The 12,255-nt window shown below is 33.6% G+C and overlaps 1 protein-coding gene across 7 annotated transcripts in view; it reads right to left on the bottom strand.

Annotated features, from left to right (window-relative positions):
- Positions 1-12,255, bottom strand: part of STXBP4 (syntaxin binding protein 4) — a 237,951-nt gene that overhangs the window by 224,512 nt on the left and 1,184 nt on the right. For 5 of the 7 annotated variants that reach the window (XR_002781532.1, XM_011365019.2, XM_023533520.1 and 2 more), the window contains exons 2-4: positions 7,603-7,677; positions 7,024-7,152; positions 3,955-4,087 (exon numbers count right to left, since the gene is read on the bottom strand). Coding sequence is in view for 6 of the 7 variants with exons in the window: in XM_011365019.2 (XP_011363321.1) it covers positions 3,955-4,087; positions 7,024-7,070 (180 nt within the window). In the remaining variant the exon portion in view is untranslated. Of the gene's footprint in view, positions 1-3,954; positions 4,088-7,023; positions 7,153-7,602; positions 7,678-11,735; positions 11,801-12,255 lie in introns of all 7 variants that reach the window. The other 2 variants (XM_011365018.2, XM_011365020.2) reach the window with 2 other exon arrangements.

Consider the following 12,255-nt stretch of genomic DNA (forward strand, 5'->3'; position numbering starts at 1 on the left):
ATCCAGAGGTTCTGGTCCTCTCTATCTAAAAACTCTTGGTCCCAGTTCCAGTGATATGCTCAGCACATTCTGAAAATAGATTTCCTCTGAAAGTTAAATATGCCCTACTTCAATCCTTTGTGAACAATGACTAACCATTAATATCTATATCTTTGTGATCTTTGCCTATACCTATGGGTTTTCACTAAAAAAAAAAAAAAGGTCGTGAATTCATCAAATCTAAGAGGACACTGATTGTAAGATGTAACATTATTTTAAATATCACTAAGAGAAAAATATGCTGCCAATACATTATGACTTGATTGTAAGACCCATCTCAATTTCAGAGAGAAAATAATGTTTCAGGTTTGAAGGAAAGCATTTAATTCCTGCCTCCTTTCCTTACACTACTAGCAGAAAGACAAAGAAACAAACAAAAACATTTGAAAACTTCAATCTGTTGTCCAGAATCTGATGCAAAAGGCCAAGAGGAGAGGTACTTTGGTGTGGAGCCCAGATGGTGGCAGTGAAATGGTAAACAGGCAGATCAGTAATTTGCAGAAACATGACAGAATGACTAAGAATGAATGACTCATTCATTCACTCATTCATTCATTCATAAATATTAATTGAGCAATCAGTATGTGTCAGGCATCACATTGGGGACTAAGATTTTTATCGTGAATAAAATCAGGCAGAATCCTTGCACTTAGGAAATGCACTGTCTATGGTTCAGGTGCAGTAGATAAAACAATCACAGAGATAGTTTACGATTACAAACTGAGATAGGTGATATGAAGGGAAGGAAGAGGATTGAGAAGCACATGTAGCAATCAAAAACCTGGCCTAACCTGGGGGTGGGGGTGGGGGTCAAGGAACACATTCCTTAGAAACTGGTCTTTGAATTGATATCTGGAAGTAACAGGAAAAAGAGGGAGGGAGTGGGGGCTGAAACAAGAAAGCACCTGGGCCCTTCTAGGAACCGAAAGAATGTCACTCTGGAAGCATACAGATGGAGAGCAAGAGAAGTCAAGAGCAAAAGTCACATTTTATAGTAGTATTAGTAAGATAGGTTGGGAGGGAAATAGGTATGGTGCATTAAGAGCAGACAAAGATATTGTGAAGTCTAATAAAAACTGATGGTAGTTTAAGCTATGGTGATGGGAGTGGAGACTGGTGGGTTCATGAGATATTTAGAGAGTAAGAAGTCAAAAAGTCAACAGTATGTGCTAATGAATTGGTTATGGGTGTTAAGGGAAAGGTAGTAGTTAGGATGCTATTAGGTTTTCTTACTTTGTGCAAACAGAAGGTGTCACTCATCAAGATTGGGAACATGGAAGAGGTCCTGTTTGAGAAGAGATGGGCAGATGAGGATGCGGTACAACTATCAAGATCCTGCCACAATTATGTTGAGTTTGAGATGCTTTTAAGATATCCAAGTGGAAATGTTGATGAAGTGATTATATATGTGGGTATAAAGCTCAAAAGAATATCTAAGCCAGAAAAAAAGTCTAAGATTGAATGTTGAGGACTTCAGACTGACATGGACTGGCTGTTGGGGTGAAAAGGGTCTTGGAGTTTTCATAATTCCTTAACTCAGTACCTAGTATATTTCTTCTCAACCTATAGACTGCCTCTGGCTCTTAAGCTTGGCTAATCTTTCTTATTTGAACTAGATATGTTTTCAAGATATCCCAAATTTAAACTCTGAATATACTTTTCAAAGAAACATATTTTGGTTACTGAACCCATATTGCATTTCATATTTGCCAGGTGGAAAACATTTGTGTGTATGAGGGTGGAGGATAGGGAGGTAAACAGCTAACTATGATTAATTAAAGATTCCTTCTGAGTTTCAATAATCCCCTAACATATTAGGTTTAGGGATATAAATGGATTATAATTCGTCTATAAATTCGAGATCGCCCTACTGTTAGTTCTGAAAAAATGTTAAAATTAGAGCAAGTTAAAGCACTCATATGCATTTAAAAAATATTAACAGTTGCTGAGTTCAACAATAAGGATAATCTTATGATCCCATGTTCCCTATTCCATGAATATACCTACTATGCAGAAATTTTGTGCAGATTAGGAATTTATTAACATTCTAACACAGTATAAGACAGTAATGCTATTATTATTTATTTTTAAAATATTTTAAAATAAAATAGCATCCACTTTGTATTTGCAGAGTAAATATGCATATAACTCTCCATCATGAGGAAGTATCCAAAAAGAAATGTAAGCATTACAAACTTCCTCTTTTCTGTCTGCACCTTTCACTACTTTGGCTGTTTTCTTGGATAGAACCAGGTAGAGTTAAAGAACATTAATAACTCTGTGCTGCTCTCTAGTGGTAAATATAGAATATGGTCCATTACAGGCTTTCCCTTTTATATACTTTCAAACAATGAAATTTTAAGAAAGCCAGTAAGAGAAAATATATATTATGGGGATAATTTCTTAGTCTGCTATCACTGACAGCTGATGAAAAGTCACTCAGCACCGCTGCCATCAACTTATTACTTTAATTACAACTATTTTTCATGCGAATATAAAAGCACAAATTGATACTTGTCTTAAAAGAAAATTTTTATTCCGTTAGGTCCCGTGATCTATTATTGCATTATATCAAGTGTAGTCTAAGAAATACCTTAGCTATACTGAACACACACACATACACACACGAATGCACCTCATCTTCAAAACTAAAGTAGTACTAAATATTTTGATTCTTAGAAGAAAAATTTCATTTTTTGTTTGAATTTATTTGAACTTAGCATTTAAATATGCTCTTATTTGGTTAATAATTTAAATTCAATAGCCAAAAGTTTATATCATTATAATGTCCTAAAGTCATTGTATAATACTTATAACTCATGAATTTGGAAGATACCTTATTACTCAGCAAGCCGGAAACAATTAAAGTCACTTCTATTATTTTGGAAGTTATTAAGAAACTGATTTTTTCTTAACAAAGAAAAAAATCCAGTTAACTAGATTAAACTGGTTGCTAATCAAGTGTTTGGAGTGGGAATGGAGTAAGAGTAGGACTATTTATTCAACCAAAACAACTAGATCAATAAGAAAACAACAATATGAACAAACCTAATAAGAGAATACTTTCTCATACTATCCAGCTTAATATTAATATTTTATTAAATTCTTTATATCCTGTATACATCCAACATACTGAAGACAATTTTCAATAAAAGACAAATATAATCACATTAGTAAAACTAAAATAGCAAATGACATCCAAGAGAAATGAGAATGTAAATATAGTAACCAGTTTGATAACTAAGTCACTGGTATTGTGTTTCAAGTTTGGGTCTGAGCTTTCTAGCAAGCAGAGCAAAAGGGAACTCATGATTTACATATTTCTTACATTGAAAAGGAGAGTAAGACTTTCTAAATTCTAAAAAAGGATATTTTCTGGTCTTAAATATAAATTTGATTTCTCAAATGGATTCTAAATTGAATTTTTCATGTAAGCAACTTAGTGATACAATTAACAAACTCAACAAGGATTCCCATAAATTCAGAAATAAGTGAATTTTATCTGCTGAGTATTTTTGTTTATTTTGTTTTGTTTTGCATTTAGAAGAGGCTTAATGAATGTAGTTCAAGTTTAAGTGATCTAACTTAATCCAAACTCAGAGCAGTGGATAGCTAAGACATCTTCAAATATACTTTTGCTCTACCAGCCACAGGATATGAGTTAAACCGTATAAAATTGAAAAATATATAACCTTTAGTTAGAGCTTGAAATCTGTTATTGTCATATTTATTTCATATTCATTTGTTGGATTAAAGGTCCTTGAGGGGAAAGGTCTATCTTCCAGTTCTTTTGTATCTTCACTGAGAAATGGTCGCAATAGACATTCAGCTAATACTAAAAATATGCTGATGGAGTAGAAAAAATCACTAGTGGTTTTGTTTTCTTGGTGAAAGGTTATTTTTATTCATTTTTACCTTGTAACAGTCTCCTCCAGGAATGATTTCCTGAATATACACAAAGGGACCTTCATTTCGGTTAATTCCTCCAAGGATCTTCAGACCAAGGCCTGTTTCCTTGGTAACTGTAATCATCTGAAAGGCAGGATCCCTAAGATAAAGTAAATTAGCGCTCATAGGTTAGCCTAGAGATTTGTACCTACTTTTTCTTTAAACTACTTGTTAGACAAAATTCTTATATCTACAAAACTCAAAATGCTCAGTACATACTAAGAACTACATTTTAAAAAGTATGGTGTATGATCCCGCAATCCCTCTACTGGGTATTTACCCCAAAGACTCGAAAACCTATATCCGAAAAGATATTTGCACACCAATGTTCATAGCAGCATTATTCACAGTGGCTAGGACATGGAAGCAACCGAAGTGTCCTACGATAGATGACTGGATAAAGAAGCTGTAGTACATATATATACGATGGAATATTATTCAGCCATAAGAAAGGATGAAATACTGCCATTTGCGACAACATGGATGGACCTTGAGATAATCATGCTAAGTGAAATAAGCCAGACAGAAAAAACTGAAAACCACATATCACTTATATGTGGGATATAAACCTAAAAGCGACAAATGAACAGGACAAAAGAGACTCATGGATATGGACAATAGAATAGTGGTTACAAAAGGGTAGCAGGGAGGAGAAAGGGGGGAATTAGATGGGGTAAAGGGGGTCAAATACGTAAGAAAAAAATATTTTAAAAATTTTAAAAATAAAAAAAGATGGAAAAAATAAAACTAAACAAGCATTAAAAAAAGTATGATGATACAAAACAATCAGATGGAATTTCTTACTTGTATTTTTAATTTTCTCTACAAAACAAACCATAAAAGAAACTATAACAATAATGCTTATTTCTTTGGAGAACAAAGAAAAATACTTTAAAAATATTTTTAAAATATTATTGAGATAAATTTTTAAATTTATTAAAGGTGACTGAAAATATTTGTGTTTAGTTGATTTTTAGACTACATTAAAAAATTGCAATACTAAACTTTTTAATGAATTAGGTAAGTGACTTTAAAAGATATGTTTGTGGCCATTTAAAGCAAAATAAATGTAACCTCCATTTGAATTTCAAAAATCTTTAATTTAGAAAGAGCATTTTCCTAGTACAAAGAACTACTCCAGCTATAATTTCTGTTAAACATAAGAGCAAAGCCATTAGAAAAGAAGAAACTGTCAAAAGAATTCTGTGAAAGGTATACCCCCAAGTTATGTTTCTGACCACGCTGATCAGAGCATTGACTTTTACTGGTTAATAAAGTCTAAAATAAGGTTTAGGGCTACCTGCTTATTTATCATGTACTGGGTATTGTGCTAAACTACACACACACACACACACACACACACACACACACACACACACACACACAATGTCAATTTAGTATTTATAAAATCCCTAAAAGTATTACCCTCATTTTTCGTTTTTCTTTCTTTTTAATTTTTATTGTTCAATTAGAGTTGACATTCAATATTCTTTTATATTAGTTTCAGATGTACAAAACAGTGATTAGACATTTATATAATTTATAAAGTGATCCCTCCAATTAGTCTAGTACCCACTTGGCATTATACATAGTTATTACAATATTACTGACTATATTCTTTATACTGTACTTTACATCCCTACGACTATTCTGTAACTACCAATTTGTACTGCTTAATCCCCTCACCTTTTCCACCCAGCTCTCCAACCCCCTCTCCCATCTGGCAACCATTAGTTTTGTTCTCTTGTACCTATGAGTCTGTTTTTGTTTAGTTTGTTCATTTATTTTGTTCCTTAGATTCCACAGATAAGTGAAATCATATGGTATTTGTCTGTCTTTGTCTGACTTATTTCACTTAGCATAATACCCTCTAGGTCTATCCATGTCGTTGCACATCATTCTTCTAAAGGAATGAAAATCTAGGGAAGTAAACTTGGTGGCCTGAGGTTACAAAGCTGGAGAACAGCAACGTGAACCCAGTCTGTCTTACTCCAGAGGCAAAATGTGCTTCCTTGGTATATCAAAGCCATTGCTGAATATAGGACATCCAGCTATCTTCAAACATATCAAAAAACTGAAGCTGGTATTAAAAAAATTTACTTCACATCTTATATGATTATAGCTTTTAGAAAAAGCTTTCTTAGTTTCTACCATATAAATTCTAACTATAGTAAGTCCTCACTTAACATCATTGATGGGTTCTGCCACTTTAAGCAAAAGGATATATAATGAAACACATTTTATCATAGGTTAATTGACATAAACAAGAGTTAAGTTATATAGCATGTCATCAACATTAATAATGAAACGATGTTGGATGAAACAGTTATTTGAAGATCTGCTGTATATCTTTAAGAAAATTCATATTTAAAAGTTAGATAATAAAAAAATAGAATGAAAGAAAAAAATTTTAAAATCTTACAAACTCCCTGTTTTTAAATATTTTGCTCTCTACATAGCATATGATTTAGAGTTGCATTATACTGAATTCAGCATTAGTGTCGGAAGACCTCTCTGCTAATAGGGCAATAATCAATTAGTTAGAAAACAGGCAGAAAGGACAGGGTCCAAAATGTTCTGCTGTCTTGTATTTCAGGACTTCAGCCCATTCTTGATGGGACATTAGGTTCCAAGGCTATAAAGGAGCGAAGCCTACAAATGGGAGAAATGAAGGTGTAAACAAAGGTATCTCACTAGGCACCTCCAGTAATCTCTAGATGTGAACTTCCTTCAATGGAGACACACATAATCTCCAGTATATATTATTGTTTCAGTAAAGCATCCTTATTTTTTTAATCTCAACAGTGTATTTACTTGCAAGGATCTTATTTTAAAATTCCTCTATTGTTAAGAATTTATATTACTTTTATTGCTATTAAAAATAGTTCTGCTATTCAACTTTAATCATAATAAGAGTATTACAAGTTAAAACTAGGCAGAGATCATAGGTTGTTAGCTGTTTAAAACTTTTACCAAATGTTCATTAATATTCTACTATGATCATCCAAAACATACTAAATTTAAATTAAAAATTACTTTTCAAGTAGACTGGATGATGCTACAGCAGATGTATTTTCATTCATGGTTTCACCACGATAGCCTTCAAGTTAACAGTTGCGTAAATGAAGATCTTGATGAAGTCTATAAATTCTTCTTTTCCTAAGACTGGAGAAGTGGAAAATAAATTGTCATGTCTTAGAGAAGTCAAATTTGCTTTAAACTTTGCATAAAAACATTATATAACACTTGGTACATAAACAATATGTGCCTATGTATAAATGTTAGATATATGTTATATATTTTGGGCTATGTTACTTTAGTAATTGCTTATATTATCTGAGAAATGTAAAAATAGTTCTGTAGATAGACAGACGGATGGACAGAGCTACAGGAACACATTTATATCATTATCAACATTTATATCTATATAAAATCTGCATTTTCTGGCAGAAACAAATACAATTAAGCTTTGGGTAGCTATTATAGCTTCCGCATTAGTAACCTTAACAACCACATAATAATAAAAGCACGAGGCTAAGAAGTTTATAGTCAGAATGTCTACAAAATACTTATACAATACACTGTTGAAGAAAACAGAAATTCTGATTGTCTCACCAACTGTCTTGAGGGATTTCCTACAGATCCTTTATTACTCTGACTCGTGTTACTCCAAGCTTCTTCAGTATTTTCCTATTAAAAGAAAAAATACATATTATTTTGTATAGCTCTTATACCTCCACTGTGAAAATTAGTGCAGTTTCATTCAATTAAAAAATTTCATTTAAATAGGGATTTACCCCTTCTGCATAAGAAATATGAATGCAGTATAGAAACTTGAAGATGAAAAAGATATTAGGATCAGTTAGCACAACCATCTTAAAGAAATGAATAGCTAGATTCACAGAGATTGTGCACTTTTCCCACACAATGGGAAACAGTTGGTTGTTTTCCCAGCCAGAACTCAGGCTGCAGGGCCTAGAGCATGGACCTTGAAATTGGATAGACCTGGGTTCTAATTTGAGCTTCTAGACTTCTCCAAGCCTGTTTCTTTATAGTAGTACAGAAAATAGTAGTGACAGTTTTACAGATGGATAGACATATCAAAACTTAGCAAATTGTTTCACTTTAAATATGTGCTATTTAGTTGTAAATCATTTATACTATAATTTAAAAAATTTCTTTTAATCTGATTTTCAGTTAAACATGCAGCTTGACCTTGGCTTGTATCTTCTTACCCTCCAGAGTCCACTGATATGAGAGTAAAGGATTACAAAGAGTATAAACTCACAGTGTTGATGAATAAATGAAAGAATTTAATTCCAGTATTTAATGTTAATTTCACCTGAAATTATTCTGTTTAGAAAAGAAACACTTTGGAGTTCTCTTTGCCAATGGTTCTATGTTTGGAAGTGCACTGCATCAGGAAGAGCACTGGCCTAGAAGTTAAGATACCCACATTTGAGTTTCATTTCCACTGCCCAGTAGCCATGTGACTTTGAGCAGCCACCTAACTACTCTGCTGCCCAGTTTTTTCAAGTGTAGAATGACAAGGTCAGTCATAAAATGACCTGTACAGGTTCTTTTTTTGGCTCTATGAATAGAAAATTCTATCCCTGGTTTATTAAACTACAAGCCTCCCAGTGTTTTTAGAAGAGAGAATTTTGTTTTTAAATTTCTCTTCAAAATCTCTAAAATCAGTCTGATCTCTAAATTAGGTGGGGTAGCCTGCAGGCAGGTCATTCAGAAGGAATTTAAGGGGAGAAGGAAAGAGTATTTGTGAAGTGAAATTTTATATTACGGTTATTTCATTACAGAAGAAGGGCATGATAGTGCTGGCTACCCTATAAATAATCTGTTGGGATTTTGTGACTGACACGTTATAAATACCTATTGTTTATAGATTCAATGGAACTAATATTAAAAATGTAAATATTGCTTGTTGTAAAGTTAGAACTATAGATTTAGTAACATACTTGAAGAGACAAAAAATAACAATGTTTACAAACTGGCAATTTGTATATCTTATCACATCGGAGATTGCTCAAGATAGCATTAGCTATTTATACAATCCTACAGTTGTTTAAGAACAATGGCAAAAATCAGGAATGACTCCCTTCCTTGGGCTAGACTTTACTTAATTGATTTTTTTCAAAGTTTTGAAAAATCAAGATGGAAAACATTAGTCAAGGGTTATTTTACTATCTCCTTTATTCTGTACCCAAAGGCAATTTTCCAACTACTAGTACTTATTTTTTTCCTCTCAGGAATCTAAACAGTTCAGGAACGCTGTTCATTTGTCTTGGGGGTGGACATATAGCATCTGCATGTAGCATACAGCCCAATTCTATGGGAAACAAAGTGCTTCAAAGAAGGAGTCCCAGATTTCTTGAAACATGAGATTGTCATCAGAGCAACAGCTCACTGTTTTCAGAAGTTTCCTTGGGCTGCTATCTGACTGCCTTCTGCTTGCTTCACTCATGCACTCATTCACCAGACCTGTACACAGTACAATCATGTGCAGGCACTATGCTCAGTGCTTGTGATATTGTGCTGAACAATCCAAGGTTCCTGCTCTTATGGTATTTACATTCTAGTGTTGGGAGTAAAACAATAAAAAAGGAAACAGCAAAATAAACTAACTTTCAGATACCAAAAGATGATAGGATTAAACTCGACTAGGAAGAGGAGTGCTAATTTAGATTGGGTAGTAGTGTTCCAGCCAAGATCCAAATAATGGGTCAGCCAGGAGAAAAACTGAGGGACAAAGTATTCCAGGCAGAGAAAAGGTCTCAAGGCAACAAAGAAATTGGGGCAGAAGGAGTTACAGAACAGAAAAAAGGGTGGCTGGAGCATGGTGACTGCAGACAGAGAAAGATCTGAGATGAAGTTAGAGAAGTAGGCAGGGTCTAGATTAACTAGAGTCATATGAGCCATGGTAAGGAGTTTGGATTTTTGCTTGATCTTATGTCATACAACCTGACTATTCTCAAGAGACCTGAATTTGCCTTTTGTCTTATCTCTTACCTTTAACCTCTGTTCATTCCAGATAGGCTGTGTTTTAGCTTCAATTATGTCGGAACATCAGTTCATATGAGATATAATATATTGGGGGCCAGTACGAAATGAAAATGCAAGGCCCCCTGTTAAAAAAGTAATTATTTCAAGATACTGACAGCAGAGAATTAAACCAAGTACAGGGCCCAACTAAGCTACGGGCCCTTTTAAGAGCAGGGCCTTGTGCAAATGCACAGGTCACGCACCCACAAAGTTGGCCTTGATCTTGATACATGTTACTTGAAAAAAATAAATGCCTTCTTCTGATGATTTCTCTTTTCAATTCACCTTATCTATCAACATATAAATTTATCCAAGATCTTTCAAATGGAGTAGTCCCTGAAACATGTGGCTTAAAGGAAGATGCCAAGAAATAAAAAACTAGTATATCAAGATTTACTGAGGCAACATTATGGTATTAGTGTGCAGTAATCTAACTGGGAAACAATAATTATCCAGCCTATTCTCAAGCAAACTAGAATTCATTTGTTCTTACTATTTATTCAAATGCATTACTTTCTTTTTTAGCTACAAGGGAAATATTACAATAAATAGCTACCAAATAAACAGTTGTTTGTACTGCTAGAATAATTGTTAGGTACTTCACATTGTCCAATGAATCCAGTAGTTTTATTAGGCAAACAGACAGTTAAGAAATACAGTTCAGTGACTAACATATTAAGATTTAAGTTGCAATTTCACTAATTTATATTATCTATTAAAAATGTCAAAAAGGTAATTAGAAACCAAATTTTTAAAATAAAACATCTTTATAACCCTTAGGTCTTCAGAAAGCCTGAAAACCAATAATTGGATAAGAAAACACTGTATGACTATCAAAATAACTTTTTTCTTTCTTTTTCCACCTTCACCCATTTTGCTTGCCCCCCCACCCCAAAATGGTCTGTATGAAAAGTAACAACCCATTTTATCTCCTATGTAAAATTAGACATTATCATAGGCAACTAGAAAAAGTTCACAAGGATTATTTACTGCTGAAGAATGATGTTACAAGTTAAAGGTGCCAAGTCTGAATTCTTGATCTGGCCCGATATTTTAAGTTTGTGATCTACCTACAGAACAAGGTTGTACTAGCCTTGCCCTAAAGGGTTACCATTCATTCAATAGAACCCATTATTTAGCATTAATTATCATAATGATATGCAATATTACAAACACACTCAGACTCACAAGAATTGCAGACAACACTACTTCACTGCTATTAAGATTACTGTACCTTGGAAAGGAACAGTTTCACTTGCAATTTATAAAATAAAATAATAGAGTTCAAGACAAAGACACTATGACATATAGATATATACTGCTACCTGTTGCTACATGGAAGGATTATATAGAGAAAAAGAATGTTGGAGGGAATGTATTGTTGTTTTCAATGACACTAACGTTTGCATGGGGTTTGAGTCTATGCTGTAAAAAACTGAAAATATGACTGGTCTTGTCCAGAAAGAGTTGACAATCTGGTATAAGAACTAAGGGAGATATGTATGAAAAAAAGTTTTCAAATATTCTCATAAAACAATACCAATAAATTTTTAGAATCGCAGAATCTTGAGATTTTTGTGCCAGAGCAGAAAAGAATCAGAATGTACTTGGATTTTATTGGCTTTGCAATTTTCTGGCTTTGTGATCACAAGTTAATCAATTATTCACTCAAGGTGACCATCAGCACTCACCTGGACTACTGCAATTTCCTACTAACTATTCTACTTCCACTTTTGTCCTCTCTTTAATCCATTCTCTGCAACATAACCAATAAAAATATGAATCAGATCATATCACTTGTATGCTTCAAACTCACCAATAGTTTCCTATTACTTTTAGAATAAAATCTAAACCCTTGGACATAACTTAAAAGACTCTGTATTATCTGACCCCTGTATACCTGCTCTGACTCCAATTCCTACTACTTTCCTTCCTGGTCACGATGCTAGGAACACATTTGCCTTTTTCTTCCATGGTATCTAGCTTTTTCTTATATCCGGGCCTTTGCATGGCTTGGAATTGTCACCACATAGATAGCTCCTTACAAACATTCAGGACTAGACTCAAATGTCACATCTTCACTAAGACTTGACTTTACTCCTCCTCCGCCTCATCATCATTTGCAATCACACTACATTATTCCATTGTCTTCATTGTACAGATTACTATCTGAAATTTCCTTATTTAAGTATGTTACTTATCTCGAGTCTT

The sequence above is a fragment of the Pteropus vampyrus genome, unplaced genomic scaffold, assembly GCF_000151845.1.
Source record: "Pteropus vampyrus isolate Shadow unplaced genomic scaffold, Pvam_2.0 Scaffold104, whole genome shotgun sequence".
Lineage (NCBI taxonomy): Eukaryota > Metazoa > Chordata > Mammalia > Chiroptera > Pteropodidae > Pteropus > Pteropus vampyrus.